Source organism: Mastigoproctus giganteus, chromosome 14 (assembly GCF_048544385.1).
Source record: "Mastigoproctus giganteus isolate SK-2022 chromosome 14, ASM4854438v1, whole genome shotgun sequence".
Classification (NCBI taxonomy): Eukaryota; Metazoa; Arthropoda; class Arachnida; order Uropygi; family Thelyphonidae; genus Mastigoproctus; species Mastigoproctus giganteus.
Window position 1 is genome coordinate 77,810,511 of NC_143588.1, and position 26,829 is coordinate 77,837,339.

A 26,829-nucleotide genomic window follows, 5' to 3' on the forward strand; every position below is an offset into this window, starting at 1 on the left:
GTACATAAATTGCTTATGCCCTACTTGTTCAATAAAATTTAGTAGTTACTGTAGGACAGGGGCGGAATAATAAGAGTCTGGGCAAGATGGGTTGTCCGTCTGTGTCAAGAGTATTTTAGGGCAGGTTTAGCTGTTGTTTGACGATGTACGAAAAGTCCAAAATTTCTGAAAATGAGTGAAAACGAATGAGCTTTTGAGATGAAACTCATTCATAATTTGTTCTACGTCAAACGTAATAAATATAATAAAAGGGAAGCCTATCGCGGGTTTCTCTTTTATGGAGCCCCTGGGAACTATCCCGACTTTACCATTCCTAGTTCCGCCACAGTTGTAAAAGTTTGTATAAATTTGACCCTTCACTTACTTAGTACACTGGACAAAAATTGTAGGGCGCTTACTTCGTAATGAAAACAAGTCATAGCATTCAATCGCGCTTATTTTTTTCTGAATGGGATCTCGTTGGACCTTGCGATTGGAAAGAAGAGCGTTTAGTTTCTGGATCATATCCATAAACCCAAATTTCATTGCATGTTATCGTGTGCTTTAAAGATTTCCAAGACCGTCAATTTCAAAATGTATCATCCGTTAAGCTGCAAGTCAATAAGTCTTTTTTTTTTTATTCTATTTAGTTGAAGAAAAAAGACTTATCGACTTTCAACCTTCAACAGCAATTTATGCTGCTAAATTTATTGGGGCACACTGAAGTTACTAAGCAGCACTAGTGCGCCCTCAATAAATTCTTGCTGTAGTTATCAGTGAATGGCCTGTCCACTAATCGATCGAAGTGTAAAGTAATTTCTTGATTATCCTGCAGATTCTCGCAATTAATATATATGGAATACACTATTAACTCTGTAGTCACAGAAAGGTTATGACCAAGTCAAAGATCTGGGGGTACGGTACTCTTCTCTAGTAGTGATAAATTCGATGCCTATGTGCTCAAAATCATTCGTAAAGTATTTGAAACACTGATTAATCAAAAGGAATGCCTATAAGTTCAAAAACTATAGATATGCTGTTACTTTATATAAAACCATACTACTGCCAATCCCTTGCATTCAGCTCATCATCTGGAATCCTCATGCGAAGAGTTTACTTAATAAAATAGAAGCAGTCAAAATAATTTCTTCCGCTTTCTCATGTTTCGTAGTCCTCTATTTTATCACCCAGTATACTATGAATCGCTGCGCGATTACTTTCGTCTTATATCTCTAAACACCAGAAGAATTATTTCTGACATGACCCTTCTTGCCAACGTAATCACTGGAACTTACGAATCAACTGATATCGTAAGCAAAATCAACTTCCATGCTCTTCCTAGACAATTCAGAAATCTCACGCAATTTAGCCTTGACTCTGCCAAAAAGGACTTTATGAAGTCCACTAAACGAAATTACCATATTCAGCAAATGGCTCTCTCATTGACTTTTTTGACAATTCCCAATCTCTAATAAACTCGATCCACAAGTATGCGTCATCTTTCGGATGATGAAAATTATTAGGTTCTCGTTTAACCTTCCTGGTTTATTTCTATATTTTTTATGTGTATGTCTTTCTTCTCTTTTCTTTTCTTCTACCGGTAAATAAACTTACTATACACTTCTTATTGTAAATATGATTTTAATGTTTAAACCTATTTTAGGGCTTATTTTACTGTTGGATTTATCTTATATTAGTTATCAATTCTGGTCATTGTTCTGTACTCAGACACACTGTTAATACATACTTGTTGTGTATCTTATCAATAAAATAAAACGTAAAAAGGGTTAAGAAGCCAGCACACGACCACGAAAGTTCGGATTTTATAATCCCTGATTTGGAACGAGAAATATAGCAAATAAACTATTCATTTTGTTTGTAGACAGAACAGCGAATATCAATCATTCAAAGAATCGCACAACGCATATTTTAATAGCACTGGAGTCTTTTTTGCCTTTACACACAAAGTTATTATTATTCTCCCAACATCTCAACAAGTCAATATTTACATTGCGAAGCACAATGCATACCGGAAGTAGGTGGTTCTTAAATGTGCTTTCTGCATCACAATTCATGAGATCTTCAATTCAGAAGGCAAATGTAGGGACAAACAATCGACTTTATTTGCTAGGCAGATATCTTTTGTTATATTTGATATACGTGCTTATAATCGTATCGGGTATCAAGTTCTTTTATTTTTATTCGGAACTTATTCCCATTGGAATAAAACGTTTCCATCTTTTCATTGCTTATTCCAGGCAGAGAAAGGCTTAAAGAAAACAGAATAAATTGTGTTTGCAAAAATTGTTCATTCCTAAGATGGATCTTGTATTAAAGAGCTCTTGTGGTCTTTAATATATCTCGTTTGGTATTCCCTACACGATCCACAGCACTTCACACCATTTACCTCACATAAAGCTAAACGTCTTAGTCCGGAAATTCTGTTTCCATTTTATGTAATTTCCTCACATTACTAGCACTTGATGTCCCCGCTGGGCTCTGAAGTTCTTGCAAAAAAAGGAGGAACAATAATTCTTTATCTGTGCTAGCAGTACATGGAAGTACTAATAAAAACCCAAGTTATTAAATTTAATGACACTAGAAAAAATCCTTTGAACGTAAGCATTATACGTACATTTGTGATGATAATTTAATATTACTCGGATAAAGTGAAAGCTGCAGTAAAGTTTCCATTGTATTCCAATAACTGTGACTATAATGTAAATTTATTTTTAATGTTTAGTGTTACAAAATGCAAATATGATGTATGTATCGTCTACTGATAATTTCCTTTTTTTTATTCCCAAAATGCAATGCAGCAAGATTACCGGAGCAAGAGGTATTATTTATTTTCATTATTTTCTACTTATTTATATTGTATGGTCTGTTTAATTATTGTCAATTTTAAGATTTAAAGGACTGTCAAACTATTCATACTGTTCTAGATTTTTTCCAAAATTTTATATCCAAAATAAAAATAAATTTTCTCTATATTTATTTCTAAATCTCATAAAATATAAGTAAGTCATATAGCTGCAACTTCTTTTTTATAAGTCTACTTCAAAGGGGTCGCTTTAATTCGGAATGGCTCTGTGTTTGGACGATTTGAAATATAAATCGTTGCTTGAAATTTTGACTGCTATTAATTTGGCAAGTAATTAGCAGTTTTCAAGTACCTAATTAATATAATTATCAGTAAAGTATTGTTTATTTATCTAATCAAAATAAATACTTTGCTTTTAAATTTCAGTAACTGATGGCTGGTTTGAAGCTCAATAGCATTGTCTAGTCTACATTTAAAAACAAAATAACGTCAGACTGTCACTGTAACAAAGATCATTAGTTGAAACTAATAGATAACGTCAAAATATTAATACTCGCGCTGTTATTTTCATTTATCACCTATTTATATTTTAATTCCATCTGTTATTTTCATTTATCACCTATTTATATTTTAATTCCATCTGTTATTTTCATGTTCTCCTTTAAATAATTCTTTCGTTCTGTTCTAAAGTCACATTTTTAAAACTAGAAACCTTCTCAAATGACGATGAAATCAGAAGCTTCAATAATGTAAAGTTTGCTAACTCTTCACGTCATAGCTGAAAACGATGCTGATGTTTGTTTAGGAGAAAAAGAAAGCGCTTCTCTTGGCAGTAAAGATTTAATTACATTCTCGTCATACGCACTGGCTGCTTTTGATATTCAAATAAAAAAAAATAGTAAGGAAATCTCTCCACTTCCACTTGCAGAATTTAATATTAAAGTTTGAATGAACTCTCTGCAAATAAGAGGAAGGAAAATATCTGAAGTCTAACAAACTAAGTACTAAAACACCGGTTAAGAATTTTATTTTTATCGAATAAACTTAAACTGGACATGGCTCACTGAAGGATGACAGAGATTGTAATGGTACTTCAATGCCAAAGATAGAAAACTAATGAGGAGCCAGTGCAATTTAGTGCAACAAAGGTTTTTCTGATAGTGCGTAGAAGTACAGGAGTAATGCTTAGAAATCCTTAAACTGCATTTCTAATAAGATTTCAAAAGGCTACTTGGCAGTAATTATAGAATAAATCTTGTTAGCCACGTTTTAGATAAAATTTATATTAATTTTAAAAATAATATTGGATCATTCTTTATTAGCAAGTAAAAGTTTAGTGGTGGTTTAGGTCTGGTTATGTAGATCCTAAGGACCCAAATGAACAAACCATAAACCCAGTTTTATATGAAAATATCTTTAGCGAAAATCAGAAAAGTTTTAAAATCGAACAGCTAGAACCGATGACGTCTCGCATACTACCTAAATGTTGTCTCACAATTTTTACCAATCGGTTTGCTTCAGTCCGAAAGATTTCGTATGAACGATGTAACGTTTTATGCTCACGCCCGCTACTAAATCTACCGAATCAACGTTAGCGTTATTAGTTATTTAGGAAGTGACGTAATTTACGTAATTTCCGTCTCGCATTTTCGTTACCAATCGATTTTACTTCAGTCCTAAATAATGATGTAACGCTTTATGCTTACGCCCACTACTTACGCTACCGAAACAACGTTAATTACTGCATAGCGTCATTTGGGAAGTGAACTAGAACTGTCTAGTTAAAAAATTTGAACTAGAACTTTCTAATTCAAAAACTTATTATTGGTTTTTTTTTTTGGTTTTTTTTTATGTTCACTACAAAAACGGACAGTTATCTCAGTCTCCCTGGAGACGCCCGTACCTGCCAAATTCAGCGGGAGGGCATGTCCTGATAGCGAAAGCAGCTCATGGGTCATGTTGAAAAGTAGTGATGAGGTGCGTTTAGCGGTAAATAAAGAGCTAAAAAACAGCTTAAAGAAAATCAGAATTAGTAGACTGCTGAAGATTAGGGATAATAGTGCGGTAATGGAAACAGAAAGGAAGCCACAAAAGGTAAAGGAATATGAGAGAATAAAACGATTGGACGTGATCCTCTCTAATCCAAAAAAGCCAGAACGGAAAATAATATGTGGTCTGGAAAAACCGATCAATAAAGAAGACCAGTTAGGAATATTTATAACTGTTATTATAAGTAATGTTTTTACTTTTGAGCCTAAACTATATTGATAATTCTGTCACGTGCTGGGTCCGATATGCCAGATGACGTTCTGTGCTGTTCAGTGCCCTTCTACCACGACGAAGTGGGACACAACTAAGTGCTAACCGTGCCGGACCTCGACATCTCGTACTGATGATCCCAAGTAAGTTCGGGATCAATAAAATAATAATAATAATAAATAATTTAAAAAAAAAATCCCGCATCCACTGGCAGAGCCGAGGGATGACAGCAATGTACATGCGGAAAATTCTCAACTCTGGTACTACTAACATCTTTATACACACACACTTTTAGTTTCCATTAAGTTCCAGTCACCAACCGTTTCCCCAACAAATGTGGTCTTAGTTAAATTAAAATTACGTACGTGTCTTGTAATGCATAATTAATCCATGGATGGTATTAGCCAAGCTTTCAGGCATGCAGCCTTCAGTTGCTAGTGTGACTTACGCAGGTGAATAAATCTTAAAAGCATGCGAGAACCGAGATATACAAGTGCACTTCGAAGGAGCTCAACACGTATTTAATTAAGAAAATAATTCTCAACGTGAGGAATGGTGGTTAACGCAAATGGCATGTGAAGAATTCGCTAATTTTAGAGTTGAGAACTTGAATTAAAGCGCCTGTCAATGATAGCTGAATGTGCCTTGCACATTCAGCCGCACAGACAATGGCATTTTGCACGCAAGAGAAATAAGTGTGAAGAGAGATAACAGTTACACTATGCGATTTACTGCTTCTTATAAGAGGAAAATTTTCTGTTGTCAACAACAAGAACTTTTTATGGACCTTCCAAGCGAGTTTAAGCTGTTCAAAATATGCGTTAAGATAACCTCTATATCATGCTTATAAATTGCTTAAAGGGAAGCTTACTGATGTAAACCACTGTAGCCACGAAACTGTCCGAATATAAAGGGAAATAAATTTAGAAAAGTTGATGTTTTCTAACTTAGACTCGTGGCTAGTAATAAAGAACTGTGTGTAAAACATATTTTTATAATTAGCTCCACATTTAGCATCTTTTGTAACGTAAATATGAAGCTACCGTATTTACTCGCGTATTTTCCACACAACTTTTCCCTTTATGTTTTATTGGCAATTTTTAAGGCGGTAACATTTATTATAAACCTCTTGAAAATTATAGAATAATAATTATTATATATTTATCATTTATTATTATATTTTATCACACTTAATTAAAATTAACATCATATTACACAAATCACACTGAAGAAGAAATTAAGGCGAAGCTTATTTTCTATTTTTATATTGATATTATTCTTCAGAACGATATTGTTAAATAGCCTGTGACTTGTTCCCCGACCTTTTCTTAACCAAAGCTTTTACCACTACATATATGAACCAGCTAGCTGTTATCATTCACTTTAATGCAATATGAGGATGTGAAATTAATGCAATATAAATATTCATAAGAAATTCTATTTCGTTTGTTATTTTATATTTCTGCATTTCCATACTATAAAAAATTACCAAATCTATTTTTACACCTCGCATAGTAAGATATAAAACTCCGAAAAAACAAACAAACAAAGGTTATGAGCGAATAAACACGCCATACACATTTTCATGTATAACCAAACTTTAAAGGGAAATCCATAATGTTCCCTGAAAGAGACAAGGAAAACGATCAACACACGTCAGCAATAATTAGGTTCAATTTGGCTTGTGAAAGAAGATCAAAGATTCCTATCTTGTCATAACTGTTGTATTCTTGGAAAGGAAATAATAATGAACTATTTCGACAAGATAAACGAAAGCGAATTATAAAGGGTTATATACATTAATGCACGATAACGCCTTCATTAATCATGTCCAAAATGCCAAAAGAATAAATGGCGAGATAATTTGTGGCTGCTCTTTACATCCACTGTAGCCAATCTTGTGACCGCATGTTTCTGACAGCAAAGCTAAGATGATAATGAAATTACAGCTGTTCATTCACCAAGTGCATCGTGATCGATGGTAACTACCTCTGGTGTTAAAGCGTGAAAATATGTATGACTTAATTGGACGGTAGTCGTTTGTGATGGATTGTAATGCAGCATTCTCAACAAGGTTAAAATTAAACCCTATACATTCGACTCAGCCAAAGTTGTGATACTGGCACAACAAATTCAAATCAGCGTTGTTGGTCATATAACGATAGTCATGACAATTTAAATGAATTTTCCACTTCTTTCTGCTTATAATAATACAGTATTGTTTGCATTTCTGATAAATGGCAAACATATGAAGCGTCCCATTCCAAAACTCGTCTTATCCACTTCCAAATTAAAATTGAGTTGTTATTATGCTGGTCTTAGTCAATTTTTTCTGATCTATCCCAATCCAATTTGAATCAGACTTGAATTCGCCTATTAAATGTTAATTATTCTGATAAAACATTCTGATAAAAAATCTTCCCCATGGATAATGGTTTTATCCATGGGGAAGATATTTCCCATTTATGATATCGGAAAAGTATGCTTCTAACTTTTTACGCAAGTAAGGATAAATGTACTTTTATATCACCAACCCATTGTTTTATATTTTTTTTTTGTTTTGTTTTTATAAGTTCATGACATTTGTATTAAATACATTTTAATAATTTCATATGTTTTATCAATAAATCAGGCATAAAATCAATTTTGGTGATTTTTCTTCTGAATTGGCCTCTATAGATACTCCCATGGAAGTATCTGTGGAAGCCAATTTCTGCCGCAAGCCATTTCTATAGAAAATGGCTTGCAGCAGAAACAGAACGTCTATGAGACGGAGAGTGGTGGAGAGACTTTGTAACAGATGGGCCATTAATTAACCTAATTATCCTCTTTTGAATGGCGTCTAGGAACCTGAAAGAGGTTATGGGGACACCGCCCCAGATGTAGGAACAAAATTCCTTGATTTGGCGGAAATCAATTTGTACAGAGTGAGTAGCTGTTTAGAAGAAAAGTAACACCGAGAGCGAAAGAGAAAATCCAGTTTTTTACATGCAAAGGGAGCAATATTTGTGATATGCTTATACTAACAGAAATTAGAAGTCAGGATAATCCCTGGTACAGATATGTGATTTTGTCTAGACATTTAAGTGTCATCTTTGTCCCACTGGAGATCAGCATTTAAGGTGAGTGAATGGGACGATAATTGAATGAGAGGATTTTTCATCCCTTTTAGGAACTGGCTGGATATGAGCAAATTCCAAGAAAGAAAAAGGCAAAACACCACTGGAATAAGAAAATGTAAATAGGCGACACAGAACAGGCATAAGCTCAGGAGCACAGGTTTTGAGAGCTAGCGGAAAAATAACATCAGTATATGGTGCTTTCTTGGCATCAAGATTGTTCAAAATTCTTCTGACATCCTTTTGACAAAAATCCGCAAGAGGCATTGAGTGCAGTGTATTGGGAATGGTAGGAGGTGGTTTACCAAGGTCGTCAATGCAAGAGTTAAAAGACAGTATGCCAGTAAGTAAGTCGACTTTATCCTTGGCTGAGGTGGCAATAGAACCATCAGGTTTTCACAGAGGCGGGAACAAAGATGAGCAAAAGTTACAGACAATAGCTTTGGTAAGAGACCAGAATGTTTGGATAGCGTTTAGACAAGAAGCAAATTTCTACTCTTAGCTTGTTCAAAATCTAGTTTCGACTAATTAATATCCACTTTAAAATTGTTGCGAGCTTTGGGGTTGGCACAAAGCGAACATGAAGATTTAGATACAAGCCAATTGCTATAGGCAACATTCTTATACTGAAAGGCCTTAGCACATTTATTGGAAAACCAACGTTAACATAAAGGACGAGATTTTAAGGTGGAGTGTAGAATAACGGATTTCATCTGCACAAGATTAATTTCACTGACATGATCTGAGCAAACATTGATATCAGAAGGTGTAAAACAGTAATCCAAGGAAAAGAAGACTGGAAAACTCGTAGATCATGCCATTTTGCATCCTAGTAATGGCCAACAAATTTGAGGCTGAGAATGGCCACGAGAGAAAAGCTCCATTGGAGAAGAGACCATCACCAAATTGTGATATGAGATACCTAGAAAACAGCTTAACTCGACTCTACCGTGTAGTAGGGAGGGTTATTCGTCATAAAAAGATGAGGAAAGTTGGCTGTGTCGTTAGGATTGTCTGAAATTCTGGTAAGTAAATGGACAATTTGTGCAAGGTCATTAGTAATTGCAAAAGCCTCAGCATCTCGACCAGTTAGGTCCGTGTGACTAGAAAACTGAAGCCGGCTGGAGTTGTGAAGGTTAAAATCACCAATGAAAATTACTTCACTGTTAGGAAAATTGGGCAGTATAAAGTAGTTTCAAAGAAAGGAAGTAAAAAAGTTCCAAGTGATTAGTGGAATTAGGAGATCGATAGAGGCAATAGGTGAATTTGATAGAATGGGATAGAGAGATTTTAAGCCAGAGAAAATCAAAAAGAGGAGTTTCCAAATTACTTACTCTCTGAAAGGGAATATCAGGGCGGATATATGCAAAAGTACCACTTTTAAAGCGAAAGCAATCGTACAGTAAATACAGTAGAACCCGGATAAGAAGTTTTCCAAGGGAATGGAGGTTTAGAACTTCTTGTGCGGGAAATCTTCTTAGAAGGGAAAAATGACCTAAGGGTATGAAATATTAACTAATCAAATAAAAATGAAAAGAAGCACATACATAAGTTAAAGTTAATTTTTAAGTATTATTTCTGAATTTATAAATATTTTACTCTGCCTATGGGAAACATTTTTAAACTGAGGATTTCTAATTGCTTATTATTATGTTCATTAAACGAATTACCAAATACTTATTACCAAGTTGGAAGGATGATCTCCTTTGGAGTTTCAACATACCTTAAAAGGTCACAATTACAATAAGACAGAACAACAATCTACTAAGTAATTCAGAACTTCAAAAAATCAGAACTTAACGTGGTTGACGCTATCCAATTATGGATATCGATGAAAACGATTACAATATGTCACTTCCATTATATCAAAATGTTTATACTAAAAAAGGTTTCAGGGCTGAAAGCTTCAGACTATGGAAAATTCACTAATCGAACAAGTTAGTGAATAGCATCATTTGAGTTCGTAGAAAATCACCGAAGTAGGCGGCATCGTTTTTGATATACAGTATCTCATATTGTGAATGCTTTCACAATGAGTTGCACTAATATTGAACTACCTAGACATGTGGACATGTGTATATGTAAAGGGCGGATCCTAGAACGTTTGTTCAACTCCGCCTCGTATCTCTGTGAAGAACAGTATCACTACAAATGGGCCAGATATGTGTGTGACGTAGGTCTGTGTGTATTGTGTGTGTTCTGTTGTTCTGTTCTGGCCTCTTGGCTACCCAGAAGCATCAGTCACCTGGAAAGATGATTCTGGGTGCTCGTCCACACCACGGGAAGGTGGGCCAGTCCACGTAAAGCACGTACTGTCTCAAGAGAATAGACCATCACCAAGACATTCATCATGTTACCTTCTGGCAACATCAGATGGGTCAGACCGTACTCTGACCCATCTGATGTTGCCAGAAGGTAGGCCAGGATCCTCTGGGGGGCCCATTCCAGAGGGGAAAAAATATTGAACTACCTAGAATAAGCAAGCTTCGACACTGGATTCTCGAATAGGCAACGCTTCGCCAGTGGATTCTCGGCGAATACCACCACCCAGGGATATCCGCCGAGAATAAGTAACATTAATCTTCTCCTTTGGCGAAACGTTGATTATTGGAGATAGTGCAATATCAAGGCAACTTTGTGAAGGCATTCACAATATGAGATGTAAAAAACGATGCCATTTCACCTACTTCGGTGGTTTACTACGAACTAAAATGCTATGTACTAACGTATTCCATTACCAAAATGCTTATATTGTTTAATATTTTTTTAATAATAAAAATAAAGAATTTCTATATTTAAAAAACATATTAAAGTAGGAAAACGTCATTATAATCATACACTGTGTATTCTTTATCACGAACTTTTTCATGAGGGGAAAACTTTTTTACTGGAAAACTTCTTACGCGGGAAAATAATACATTACAATATATAGAGGTGAAATTGGGACTTAAGAAACCAAACCTAGTACAGGGGAAAACTTATGGGGGAATTTCTTGTCGGAGAATTTCTTTTTCAGTTTTCCTAATTACAGTAGGGTTCTACTGTAATTAGGAAAACTGAAATGAGCCGTGGTCGAGGCAACTATTAATTGGGGTAACCTGTCAGAAAATATAAATGGAGCTTGGCAGACTATAAGTGAAAATGAAAAACATTCAGATTGGAACTCTGACCACGAATATTTATGAAATTAACGAGGAAGTGTTTGGAGGTTAGGTCTTTTCGCAGATAAGTTTGTTATATTAGTTTGACTATTCATAATGTATTCAGTAGTAAAGAAAAGATGGAGAGATACTTGCTGTATGAAAAAATGCAATTTTTTGGATATGGCGTACACACGGCAAGGAGGTACCCAGATCCTTGACATAACGTGAACTCGACAAATTTTTTTCAGCCTGGGCTGTACTTGTTAACAGGAGAGACTGCTTCTACAGGGATGGGATACACTTAAATAGAAAGGGTGCAAGAATATTTGCTGATGCTATCAGGGCAGTGTTAGGTGGGTCGGAAAACTGCTAGCTTTAGGGGGGGGGAAACAAGGACTAATAGATTAACAGTAGCCACTGGCAGAGGTGAAAGTGATTCTTGCACCGCTTTTATTGGAATGAGCAAAAGCCTGAAAAACAAGATGCAGGATATTTCAGAGACTGCTGGGAGTCATCGCGGTACAAGTAAACACATGGGTTGTGTTAGGATAGCTAAGAATAAGAACAGGTGCATGTATACTTGCGTATTCATCAATGCTAGGAGTTTGGTAAATAAATTTGATGAATTTGAGGTATTTCTAAAAACATCAAAGGCAGATATTGTTGTGATATCAGAGACGTGGTGTCACACAGATATAAGGAATACAGAACTGGAATTTCGGGAGTACAATGTGTACAGGAAGGATAGACAGGATAGCAAGGGAGGAGGGGCTATGCTATTAATTAAGAAACACATAAAATCCAAGGAAGCGAAGCCAGTCGACATCGCTGGACAGTGCAGTGTCGAGTCAGTTTGGTGTGACATAAGCATTGGGAGATCAAAATTGAGAGTAGGAGTGTGTTAGAGGCCTAATGACTCTGATGAGTATAATAAGAAACTGTAAAGGGAAATAGAGTGGGCCAGTACATCAGAGAGTCTTATAATGGGGGATTTTAATTTCCCAGATATTGACTGGAATTTGTGGGTTGGTCACTCACACACTAGCAAGGCTTTTGTGGATTTATTGGATGATTGTTTTCTGCATCAGCATGCATTACGAATCTTCAGATAAAGGAACCACTAGGTGGCAGTGATCACAGTGTGCTGAAGTGGGATTTACTCAAAGAGGTAACTACCATTAGGGGTAGAGGGAAGGGTTATTGCTTTCGTAAAGGCGACTACAATGGACTGAGACAGTATTTAAATTCTATACAGTGGGACCAACTGATGATGTTACCAACAGCAAATTCAAAATGGGAAGCATTCAAAGAACTTATCTTGGAAGCTACTAGGCTTTACATACCAACTAAGAAATATTGTTCAAGGTTTAGGCCTAAATGGATGTCAGATGAACTAATGAGACATATGACAGAGAAGAAAAATGCATGGGATACGTATAAATTAATGGGTGACATGGAAGCCTATGATAGATAGAAGTTGATCTGTAACCAAGTTACAAAGGAGGTTAGGCAGGCAAAGGCAGATCACGAGAAATCTTTGGCAAGGGATGCAAAGAAAAATAGTAAAGAGTTCTTTACTTCCAACGAGCATTCCAACGGGCCAGGTAATCCTGGCCCCACCGCAGAAATTGAATACCTCCGGCAGGAGTACAGAGAGACTAGAAACGCCTACAACGCGATGATCAGGCAGCGTAAAAGACTGTCCTGGGAGCATTTGGTATAAACAGTTAGTAACTCTAACCCCCTGGGGTGTCGTGTTCAAGGTAACAACAAATAAACTGCCAAGAGGTGAAGTTATTCGCTCCACAATCACTCCACAAGGCCATGTGACCACCACCTGGCAGCATTCGATTTCAAACATACTTGATCACTCTTTCAAACAGCCACCAGATGACAACTCTCCAGAACAACAGCAGCTTTGCCTCGACAATAACAACTATAACTCAACACTCGTGGAAGAGCCTTTCACCGTCGAGGATCTCTCTATGGCTGTTAGGAGTCTGAGAAATAACAAGTCACCAGGCCTGGACATGCCCGAGCCCGAAATAATTAAAAAAGTTGCCGAATTCGCTCCTGAAACATTGGTAAACCTCTTCAACCTTTGCCTGCTAAAGGGATGGTTCCCAACCGATTGGAAAACAAACTGCGTCCATTTGGCTCATACTCAAAAATCCAACTAAACCGCACGATCGACATGACTCGTACGGACCTATTGCTCTCCTTTCTGTGCTGAGTAAGGTCTTTGAGCAGCTCCTTAGACGGAGACTGGAAAACCACTACAATACTGCACAGCTACCAGCACGAAATCAATTTGGATTCAAGCCAGGCAGGTCTAACGTCGATGCGCTGGAGGTCATTACCAATGCTGCCAGAAACTGCACCCAGAAGTACATCCTCGTCATCTCGATCGACTTTGCTGGGGCGTTCGACACCTTATGGTGGCCTAGCGTCCTCGGATGGATGAGACGCGCTGAGCGCCCAGGAAATCTCTACAACTGCATTGCCAGCTTTCTCAGTGACAAACTAAAAGTTCAATTCACACAGCTCAACGCGCAAAGGTCTAGGGCGGTTGCCACCCAGTTGGTAAAAAAGGCCAACGAAGAAAATGTTGACATTATGCTCGTGCAAGAGCCGTATACACACAGCAAAGAGGTCAGGGGATACCCCCTGTAATACAAGATTGTGCATACTGATGCTGAACCCCGTTGGCAGCCATCCTAGTTAGAAATCCGGATTACACAGTGACCCAACTATCAAACTACTGCCTCTCCTGGGCTGCGTGTGACCACATAGTCACCACACTAGGGGAATTTTATGCTGTCTCAATATACAGTCGACTGGGGGAAGATATCCTCACAACAATTAACTACCTACAGACCATGCACACAGAATTTCCGAACGCCAAAATAATTGTAGGCGCAGACGTAAACTGCCGCTCACCGGCATGGTATAGCGAAACTCCAGGACGGAGAGGCATTGTGAACGGGCAGCGTCTGGAAGAGTACCTCACAAACAGTTGCTATAATATACTTAACCAGCCAAACAACCTCCCAACATTCTCCAGCACCATGTGGGAGACAACAATTGATGTCACCCTTGCCACAAGATCCATCACTGATCACATCACAGCCTGGACAGTAACAGAAAACTGGACAACATCGGACCACAGAGCAATAACCTTCCAATTAAACCGAACAATAGCCAGAAGCACAACTCCCAGACAAATACAGCACAGATACGCCATAGGAAAAGCAGACTGGCCCAAATTCCAACAAACTATACGTGTGGCTGCCCACACATTCAACACAGAAGAGACAACCCCAGACCAACACCAGGCAAAACTGGTGAGACTTATCACAGAAGCGGCGGACAAATCTATCAAAAGAAAGAAACTATCTCCGGGCGCGGTACCCTGGCGGAACCCTGAGCTCCAGCAACTAAGGCAGGTAGCAAACACCTGTCGGAAAAAATTCCAGCGGGCTAGACGTGATTGGCCTATTGCAGAAGTAGAGGCGCTCCGGGAACGATACCGTACTGCAAGGAATCAATACAGAGCAAAAATCAGAGAAAGAAAACAGCGTACATGAGAACACCTAGTTTCCACGACAGGAAATAACAACCCCTGGGAAGTGGTCTATCGGGTGACTACAAACAAGCTTCCCAGAGGCGAGGTAATCCCAGAAATGAGGAAACCGCAAGGGGGCTTCACAAAACGTGGCACGAAACAGTCAACAATATTTTGGATGCTATGTTTCCGGAGCACAATGATATGAAGTGTATATGCTGTTCTGCCAACAGAACAGCATATACACAACCCAGCAAATTGAGGAACCTTTCACCAAGATTGAGCTGGAGATCGCGGCGGCCAAGCTGAGAAACAAAAAGTCCCCAGGGGAAGATCTCCTAGAGCCAGAGATCATCAAGAAAGCAGTGGACACCAATCCAGAGGAAATATTGAAACTATAGAATAAATGCCTCAAAGAAGGCTACTTATCGTGCAGTTGGAGGGTGGCGACGCTCCGGCTAATCTTGAAGAATCCCACGAAGAGGCAGGACCTCCCAGGGTCCTATCGCCCGATAGCGCTTCTGACAGTTCTCAGCAAGCTTCTTGAACATCTCCTGCGAAACAGGATAGAGAAGCACTATAGAAACGCAGGCCTAGAGTCACCCAAACAATTTGGATTTCGAAAAGGATACTCCACCAGCGATGCCCTACGCAGCATCATCAACGCCGCAACAGAAACAGATCGCAAATACTTTCTTGCCATAGCGGTTGACTTTGCCGGGGCGTTTGACACCCTCTGGTGGCCAAGCGTCCTCAGCAGGCTCCGTGAGGCCAAACTCCCAAGTAATCTATACAATTGCATCAGCAGTTACCTGTGCGACAGGTCAGTAAAAGTCACTGCTCCTTACTGTACAATAACCAGACGCATCTACAGAGGATGCCCACAGGGCTCCGTCCTGGGCCGACTGCTCTGGAACGTGGTCCTGGACGGATTCCTCAACCTCAACCTCGGAAATGCAGCCTCCCAGGCGTATGCGGATGACCTTGTCCTGATACTGGCAGAACACTCCAGGGAAACACAGCAAACCGGGCGCTCGCCACTCTACAACAATGGGCTGACGAAAATAACCTGAAGATATCATCCACTAAGACAAGCTCCATCCTACTTCGGGGAACCCTGGACACCAGGAGACACCCCCCAAATAAAAGTACAAGGAACCACCGTCAAGCTGACCACAGAAATGAAATTTCTCGGGGTTGTCCATGATAGAAACCTATCCTTCACTCCCCACCTTAACTATCTCAGAAATAAAATCAGAAATTACTCGTCACTATTTGCAAGAATCACCCACAAGTACTGGGGCATAAAGAAGAAAACTCTTGCTCTTTTTCACAAAACTGTGTTCCTGCCAGTCATCCTCTATGCCTCGGGTGTCTGGTACAAGAAAGCAACCACTGCAACTAATAAAAGAAAACTAGAAACCATACAGAGGTACATCTTGCTGACTATCTCACTAGCTTGCAACACAGTGAGTACACACGCGCTTCAGGTGCTCACGGGTGCCCTCTCCTTGGACCTAGAAGTAATACGCAGTGGACTCCTCTACAGCCTTTCCAGAGGCATACCGGATACCTGCCTAAATTTCACATTAAATGTAGCCAGCGAACCGAAAATAGAGAAAAGAAGACTAACTGTACATCTCCAGCAAACCTGGCAAACACGGTGGCAAAACTCAACAAAAGGGCAAATAACGCGAAAATTCCTCCCAACTGTCTCGGCGGTATACCCAAAATACCCAAGCTGGCTCTCCCCAGGATTGCTGGCCACGTATCTCCTAACTGGCCACGGCGCCATCAGATTCAAACTGATGACCTTTGGGCTGAGCAACACTGCCCTCTATCATTGTGGCTTAGTGGAAACGTGGGAGCATTTAATGTACCACTGCAAGCTTTATGAAGACCTCAGATGCCGACTAATTACAGAATTACATTATGTACCAGAGAATCAAGAGGAACGCTTACTGGAGGAGGAGCACAGCTACAAAGCACTGGCAAACTTTGCACAAGATCTTTTTGACAGAAGGCATACTCTTCCACCCCCACAGCCACAATAGCGATTCTCAGGCCCACAATACATGACTTTGCAAACAACCATATAAGGTGCACGGACTGTCACCATCAAGATATCCACAAAGGGATTGCATCCCAGGAAGAAACAGCATAAACTGAAGTAATCACATACGGGACCAAACACCCGCAACCACAGACCTGACTAATAGACCTGTCCTGGTGCTAAGTGACAACTACGGACAGGATCCTACACCCGGACTCGACAAACTCGGATCCAACAAATGGACCCAGGATCCAATAACTAATGACCACGACTCCAGACAGAGACATAAGTAACTACAGACTGGACTAAATACCCACAACTACGGACCTGACTAAGGCACCTGTCCTGCTGCCAAGTGACAACCACAGACAGGAACCTACACACGGATTGGACAACTAGGACCCAACCAAGGACCTGACTCAAGCAGACATGCAGCCGCCAGGCCATACGACGACCTGTGCCCGCTCCCTTGCCGGGCACACTTTCCTCCCTCCCCTGGCAGAGGGGGAGGCGACAGCCTTCTTGTTGCCTCCCCCTGCCATCCCACATCTTTCTTTCTGGTGGGGCATGGGCATGCCCCACTGGCACATGCTGGGGTCGTCTACTCTATTGACCCCAGTCTTTCCTAGCTATTCCCCCCCTAGCCTTCAGTCTCCTCCCCTCTCTATCTCTATGCCAGCGCAAGACCCACACCAAAATTCTAGCTTCTTTAAATTATTTCGCCCTCTCCTCGGCCATTAAATTTTCAAACGCAACCCCTTCAAACATGTATGTGATCAACATACAACATGCAAATTTTTTTTTTTTTTTTTAAGGTCCTTGCCATTGAAATCTCAGGAAAATAGGTGCCAGGACCTGCCAGAGTAAATGCAAATTACTAGATACTTGGTCTGCCTCCACAGGGCGAAAGTGGGGCAACGTCGGGCCTCAGCAGGGGCCTGGCGGCTAAATGTCCAGAAGAACAACGGTACACGACACCACACATTTCAAGATCCATACACTTTTAAATCTCTGGCCTTTATTACGCGGAAATGGGGGAAACCCCTGGTGCCGTTTGACCCTAGATACACTTTACACTTTACACTATCTCAGTGACAGGAGCATTGTGGTTCAGGCTCCCTTCTCCAGTGTGGAACATCGTGTCCACCAAGGTTGTCCTCAGAGCTCTGTCCTGAGCCCCCTTTTCTGGAACTCTGTACTCGACGAGCTTCTCAGTACTGACTTAGGCGATGTCCAGACCTCGGCATACGCTGATGATCTCTCTCTCTGATCCTGGCAGGGGACTCCAGGGCTCAACTTGAAGTATCTGCCAACAGAGCTGTTACTACCCTGCAAGAGTGGGTCCGGAAAAACCATCTGAGCATCTCATCTACATCGGCTGTCTTCATCCGCGGAGGCCGCCTCAAATCAAGATACATGCACAACCATCAAGCTTGTTACCCAGCTGAAACTCCTTGGCATTATCATCGACAGCAAACTAACGTTTCGGAAAATAATAAATTACACTGCACTGGTTGCCAGGGTGACCCGCCGAGATTGGGGGCTCAAAAAATGCACTCTATCATTACTTTATAAAGCCATATTCATACCGGGTATCACCTACGCTTCTGGCATATGGTTCACCAAAGCCTCCACTGTGGTAGGACGAAGAAAACTGAACATCATTCAATGGCCAATTCTCATTACGATAACCAGAGCATGTTGCACCTCCAGCACACACGCTCTACAGGTCCTCGCCGGTGTACTGCCCCTAGACCTTCAGGTGGCCCATGTGGGGATACTGTATTAGCCCAGCAGAGGAAAGTCTACTATCTTTATTGGTTTTACCACGGACCCTGCTAACACCTATTCCAGTGAAAAAAGCAGACTCCTAACCTAATTACAACAGACTTGGCAAGCTAGATGGTCTGAGTTCATTAAGGGACCATCGCCCGCAAATTTATACCGGACATATGCAAAGTATATCCCAAATCACCATCCTGGTTCTCCCCAGGCCTTCTAACCACGTATCTCCTAACAGGGCATGGTACCTTTTGCAGCAAACTGAACCTTCTTGGACTTTCCGACAGTTCCCTTTGCACCTGTGGTGCCTAGGAGACCTAGGACCACTTGATGCATGACTACCTACTATATGATGACCTCAGATCTTCTCTGATCCCACAAATTCATTTCATCCCGAGAGACCAGGAGCAACATCTCCTGGACGACTACCATACGTATACAGCCTTTTCTAACTTTGCTCAGGGCCTCTTCACGAGGCAGGAAACCCTACCACAACCTCAGAATCAGAACCAACCAGACAATGAAACGGCCTAATCAGCCATGTGTCAAGACCACTACTTGCTTTAGCGTACTGCAATCCCCGTGAAGATGTTCAATCTGCACAATATTCGTGCCTTTACAATGCAGCCTCAATCTACCATGATTGCCGCTCTGGCTTCGCCACCACCAAGTTGACTCACCACTGAAATGACACCACTATCTGGACAGGGCTTCTCTGTCCCAGGATTGACACAACCCGGATTTGATCCTCTCGGATTGACTCTACCAAATATATCTTCATGCAGCTCACTACTGAAATGACTTCACCACCTGGACTGGACTCTGCCAACTATGGTTTCATGCAGCATTGCTGCCAATGCCACGTGGCGATCCTGTAACCGTGCTCCCTTGCACGGCTCTGTTTCTCCACTGTCCTCCTGGTGGGGTAGGTGACGGTCCCCTTGTCTCCTTCCTGCCACCCCTCTTTCCTTCTGGTGGGGCATGGGCCTGCCTCACTGATTTTGGGGTCATCTACTCTATCGACCCTATACGTCTGTCTCTTACCCCCACCCTTCAGTCTCCCCCCCCTCTAGCTTTCCAACTAGCGTTCATCCCATGTCAAAATTATCCTAGCCCTACACTCAAAATTCTTAATTCCACACTGTATAACTTGAAACTCCTTTGGCCTGACTGAACCTCTAGCGCACCTCCCTTTTTTTTTTCTTTTTTTTAAGGTCCTAGCCACTGAAATCCCAGGAAATTAGGTGGTAGGACCTGCCAGATTACTTATTTAAAAATACTAGTGTACGTGGCTTGCCTCCACGGGGCAACGTTGGGCTTCAGTAGAGGTCCAGCGGCTAAATGGCCAGATGAACAATGGTACACGACACTACATCCAACAATATCCATACACTTTTAAATCTCTGGCCTTTACAGTGTTCTGTAACACACGACAATGTAGACTACGCGGAGATGGGGGAAACCCCTGGTGCCGTTAGACCCTAAACACATTGTACACTTTAGTTACTATCTGATGCGGAGATGGGGGAAACCCCTGGTGCCGTTAGACCCTAAACACATTGTACACTTTAGTCACTATCTGATGCGGAGATGGGGGAAACCCCTGGTGCCGTCAGACAATTAACACATTTAGTCACTATCTGACAGAGTAGAGGCAGCAAAATTATACACTAGCTGATCCAGATGTCTCCTAGAGACTTACAAATAGGTTCGGTTCGCCGGCCTGCGAACACCATTTTAGGGCTGTACCCTCAAAATGTAAGGAAAATTGGATCTCGATAAGACGTTCATGATAATTTTAAAAGATATACTGCATTATGAAAGAGAGGGGGGTTGCCGGAGCTTAGCTCTGAAGACTAAACATGGGTTTCGCAATTTAAAGCCTCCAATAAGCAAATTGGTGGTATGCCGCCAATTCCTCTGTGTGGTGTGGACAACCCACCTCAACCCCTTCTTGCATTGGTTCACCTCTGAGGGATCACCTCCAGTATACCAGGTATCGTATTTGTGGACTTGCACACGGTGGTTATACACGGGGTGACTAACAGTCCCACGTCGTGAATGTGAAATTAGAAGATCTGGTTGTCGTAAAACGACCAGACTTCATCTAAATTCGGTCCACTTGACTCAAGTGTCACTTGAATATCAGTTCCGTTAGGATTTTAGACTCCCAGGTAGCAAGCACTAGCATTTCATACCTGGGAGAATGTCTGTGGCAAGCCTCAAGGACCATTTAGATGGTTGTGGCTCAAAATTATGATGAAAGGGAAGAAAAAAAATTATGAAAATGATTATATTCAAAATGAAATGGAATATAGTTTAATTTGTGTTCCATTTGATTTAAAGAGTTAAATCAAATATAACACATTGTTCGACTTTTTAAATAATAAACTTTAATTAATATGTTCAACCTTAATAATGATAAATTTAATTAGATGTAAAAGATCCCTCCAGAATCATATTGCCCTTTTTGAACAAGATCGGAAAGTGTAAAGGTTCTATATTGCGCTGGCATTTCGTTTTTCGTGCATTAATATTTTAGGCATTTACATTTAATTTTCAGTTAATTTAATATTTAATAACCATTAATGCATTTACATTTAATTTTCGTTTTGAATTGTTTTTATTTCTTTAAAAAAATGGCCGTGAAGCCATTCTGGAAGAAGTTCGGAACTGTATCATTATATTCTCATTTAGGAAAGATGTACGTTCTGTATAAATAAATCTCACACATAAAAAAGTGGTCCGAATTAATGAGCTTTTTTTATTGAAAATATATTGTATATAGATTTGGAGAGTCGTTAATGATCAGTACGAAGCACCATTCCTACAGGATGACTTGAACAGACTTCAAGAAGGGTCAAAAACATGGCAGCTGTATTTTAATGCAGAAAAATGCAAGGTCTTACTTACACTTGGAAAAAAGTAATCCCAAAATAACTTATGCACTTGGCGCGGTCGAATTAAAAACAGTAGTAGAAGAAGCAAGGGTTACAATGAAAGAAAGAGTTACAATGCAGGCAGATATTAAGTTTTCTGAGCAGTGTAACTAGAAACCATTAGCTACATGGAAAACCAAGTTGAACTTTAACTGCGCCACTTAGCACTGATGTTATGAACTATGAGGCAATACTTTTCAATCGCCTTAATAACCTTAGAAACTAATGCCGTTGTATTTTTTATATATGAATCATGTTGAATAATAAGAATTATATCAGATAGGTAAAACAACATTGCTAAAAGTAAAATACATAAAGGTTTTCTAAATACCTAAAATTAGAAACATCAAGAATTTCTTGGATCCAACAGCGCCGTATTATTAACATTTTACGTGCATACGCTAGCAGTCAACTATTCAACATAAAAATGGAATAACATGGAAATGGTAATTCAGCAAGCAAGTGCAGCCTCTTCCAAACATTACGAATCGCCTCATTACCCTAATTGAGAAAAGGCACGCTCGGATTTCTGCATATCAAAAAGGGTGAAATGAAACGGAAAATTAAACGGTGGAGTTCTATTCGATTTAAACAGTTTTATAATTATGGTTTCTTTGCTTCTAAGGGAATCCTTTAATTAGCACGCAGAGAAAATAGTGCAAAGATATTCAGTTCCGGACCCTTTTGTGTTAATAATAGTTTCATTGGTTAAAAATATTAAAGGGAATTATTTTAGAATATCTTCGTAAATAACTCAAACTACCATTGACGATAACCCTATTTAACACAGGATTGCAGATAAATGCGAACCACTTTTACATTTAATGTCATTTCCTTAATAGAAATTAATCAAAGGGCCCTAACAATACCATTTTAGGCTTACGTGCATCCGAACATAATACTAATTAAGAAACTGCAATTCCTTCGCTTGGGAATGCGTAATTAGTTTTCTCATTCTCGATTGGCAATGAAAACTGAACAGAATTCAAAATTTGTATATAATTCCTCCATTTGAGATGTATTTCGAAGCACCATTAACTTTCTTGGGCTTAATTGGTGATGCTATTAGAACTGTAATATTTAGAGTTAATAAGCTCGCTGTCATCATAAAGCTCTGAATCCTGTTCTTGGAAATGTTGCGGATTTAAACGATTGATTTCCATTTAACAGTTGCTTGAACAAATAACAACCAAACCGCTGTAGAAAGCGGTTCGGTTGGGTTGGAAGCAGCACTTCTAGAAATGCAGGGGACGAGCAACCCCTTGTGAGAGCGAGAACTTTTAGAATAAAACAGAAAGAAAAAAGTCCTTTTAATTAAATGTACTTACGAGGATTTTTGGTATTGATAACATTAAAATAAATGGACATAATGAATGCAATAAATGAGCAGTTAATTGTGACTTCGAAAAAGATAATTACTATTTGTTTATACAGAAATAATTATTTTCATTTAATAAGAAATGAATTGTTCAAACTTTTACAGGTTTCTAATGAAGTTGAACAGCTGGAACAGCTTCGCAGGGAAACTGGTAAGAAGAGATTTCCATTGTAAAATTAAATCTAATTTTAATTTTTAAAATGAAATAAAGTTTAACGGGAATAGGATGCTGTATAAGTTTAATTAGCTACGGTTTTAAATTGTTTTAAAGATGCGAATAATAATTAAGTCAAACGAACTGTATAAAAATCTCATTTTCGTTGTTTTTTTTTTTTAATTCAGTGAAGGATTTTAGAGAAACTATTTCAGCGTTGTAATGCACGTTATCAATTACATTCAGCAGAAATGGACTGACTGAGTAATACAATAAAAACCAAAATTTACGTTATGGGAATTTCATTTTCTAAAGAACTACACCGATTTTCTTTCGGCCACTTCATTTTCCTTTCATTTTAGTTACTGAATTCTTCAAAATGATGACAAGGAAAAAGGATTTCCCTTTGGTTGCGAACGTACCTTTTTAGATGTTGTTAAGCTCTTCTTGATGATAATTGAATAATATTTTCTTTCGCGAATTCCGCTAGGCATCTTTATTTTTGTTACGATCGCCACCTGCTACACTGCAAATAAGATTAAGTCGTAAATTTTATTTTGTGTAAGATACTGCAATGCACTACTGCACGTGTTAAATACTCTAGAGGTTCGAAATAGGAATAAACGAATGTTGCTTTCAAACTGAAGAAACACTGGGAATTTTGGAATATACGTTGCACCGATAAATTTAGTTTTAAAGAACTCCATAATAAGCAGAATAAAAAATGTTATATGATTCGAGGAAATAAAAAAAATTCATTGTGGTCTGATGGCTAACAATTATAATTATTAAAATTAATAATAAGTAAGATACAAGTTCATTTATTAGTTTTCCCGTACTCTATCTTCCTACTCCCCCACCCCAATTTGCAACTTTTTCATAGTTTCCAGAAAAAATGTAAATATAACGCGTGGTTGTATTATGTGAGTTATCTACATCTTCTATAGACATTTATGTGCGAACTGAGAATATTTAGTTTCTGAGCATCTGCCACATTACCCATTCATTTCTCCAACCAGCTCATATCGAGTCCTCCAGCTACAGTATACGGTACGTGGATAGCCTGTGGCATATGTATAAAATAATAAACATAAAATTGCATGAAAACCCATCCACTGAGAGTCGAGTTATTACATGCAGATGAACGGAAAAATAAATAATTGCCGGATTTCTATTGTTCCAATTTTAATGAAATTCTTTTGGAAGACTTGAAAAATCGTTCTAAAAGAGAGGAATATATAATTTGATTGAAAATCCATCACTGGGAGTCGAGTTATTGCATGCGGACGGACAGACAGATAAAGAAATAATTAATCATTTCTGGATTTCCACTGGTTCGATTTTAGTGAAATTTAGGAAGGCTCGACAAATCTTTCTAGAAGAGCCAAATATAAAATTTTATGAAAATGCATCCACTAAGAGTCAGATTATTACATGCGGACGGACAAAGAAATAATAATTGCCGAATTTCTGTTGGTCCGATTTAAATGAAATTTGGAATGGCTCGACAGATCTCCTCAAGCCCCAGACTACTAAATACGGTCGATCTGTCAACCTGCACCGGACCAGCATGGTAGATTATGGTCCATTTCCCTCAACATGAATTGTTGAGGAGGCTTCCATCCTGCAGTGGACTGATAATGGCTACAGTATACCTCTTTTTTTTTTCTTTTTTTTTTATTAATAGAAGTAAACCGTCTTGATTTGCTATTTCCTCCTTAACATGTATGATTCGAGAACCATTATGAATGATTACTTGAGACGCATTATGAATCGGATCACCCACCTATCTGTGCAACATTAATTATTATACCGCCTCGGGGCTCACTTACCCCAAAAAACGCCCAAACCGCCGTCATTATCAGTCTCAAGTTCTTTAACAACCAAATATGCCTGCAAGCTGCCACCCTTATACTCTAGCATGTCCTTGAAACGTGTGACGTCTCGCTTGCTACAGCACTACTAACAAACTGGGTCAATACCATTCCACAATATGCCTCATCGAAGTAGATCAGGATCTCGTCTCACTCCAGAGCCTGGTGGAATCCAGAAATACACGTGATTTTTCTATTAAAGCAGCAGCTGCGCCAGATTTGGAAAAGTATTCAACAAGGTTCCAACCGTATATCTTACTCTAGAGTACAAACGCAATTTAACAAGGAAAAATCAAGAGCAATAATGGCACACCTTGGCGCTCAACTTCAACAAGGGAAAATCCCATGCAACTTTAAAGCCAATAGATTTCCTAGTCAGTTAGACCTAGCCCAATCGCTAAAGCATATCACTAGATTTAATACGCTCGCATGACAGCCAAACAATCTTCTATGTTCCAATTCTACATCACAATCCTAAGTTCCTCTTCTATATCCTTCCAACCACTCAGATCAGATCCATCTGCAACGAAATTCTGACCACAAGAACCTTTCTTCAAGCCTGGCACGGCTACAGCGTCAGATCACATACAAAAGCTCGAAAAATCACTCTACCCATATACACTTTTGGCCGATATATTCCCCTCAACGCTCATAAAGTCAGTCCTGTAAAAACTTATGCTACCCATCTTTAATGAATCATACCCTTAGAGATAAGCCGCCACAGATCCACTACGCCATCTGAAACCGGTCCATAGTGATGAACCTCCTGCAATCACACGTATTGACTGATTTTGAACGGCATGAGGAACTTACTGTTACTCACCTAGATTGTAGTAGGGTTTTAAGAGCATCAGTTTTAGGAGTATGCCGATGACATTTCCATTCTAATCACTGATAAAGACCCTAACCAACTTCAATGCAAGATCTCTGCCCTGCTCTCTGAAATGCATAGTTGGCTTCAAAAGAATCAGCTAATACTAAACCCAGAAAAATCCAAATATATGGTGTTTAGGACGAAAAATAAACCATTAAATATTGATTTCGAAATAACATACAAAGGAAAACAACTCGAAAGGGTGAATGATACCAAGTTTCTAGGAATCTGGCTAGATGACAAGCTGAGTTGGGATAAACAAATAATCACCTTACGAAAGAAGACTTCGTCACTAGCAGGAATACTCGCCCGAGCCTCTGCCTGGGTACCTTCTTCCCTTCACAGACTAGTATTCTTCTCCTTAATACAGTCTCACTTCACATATGGAATCATCTCATGGGGTACGACCAGTCAAGATAACCTTACGAGAATCAATTCAATTGTCAATCGATATGTTCGTTCAATTTTGGGCCTTCCCTGGAATGCATCGGTGACTTCGAGATATAAGGAAGCGAGACTCTTAAGCATCTACCAACTGATACAACAAGCTGAGGCGGTCTTTTTTACAATGTTTTGAAAACACCAAACTTTCCTCCTCTCTTCAGATCCTTTTTTCATAACAATAGAAGAAGAAGGAATAACATATAATTTAAGAAATGAAGCGAACCTAAAGGTTCCGCTTTTTAGAAAAGCCATAGGTCAGAAAAATATAAAATACAGAGGCGCAAAAACCTGGAATAATCTTCCTGAAAATATCAAAAATGCCATTTCACTAAACAGGTTCAAGAAGCTCCTGACTGAACACATCACCAGGGATGTCTGATCACAATCCATAGAAAGGACAGAGGATCTCGTGGAGGCGGAGTAGCTATTATACATTCTAACC

At 39.3% G+C, this 26,829-nt stretch overlaps 1 protein-coding gene across 1 annotated transcript in view; it reads left to right on the plus strand.

The window, feature by feature from the left end:
- Positions 1–26,829, plus strand: part of LOC150075267 (uncharacterized) — a 155,452-nt gene that overhangs the window by 57,134 nt on the left and 71,489 nt on the right. The window contains exons 3-4 of the mRNA XM_090389295.1: positions 2,799–2,818; positions 23,147–23,192. Coding sequence (XP_090245421.1) covers positions 2,799–2,818; positions 23,147–23,192 — 66 coding nt within the window. The remainder of the gene's footprint in view (positions 1–2,798; positions 2,819–23,146; positions 23,193–26,829) is intronic.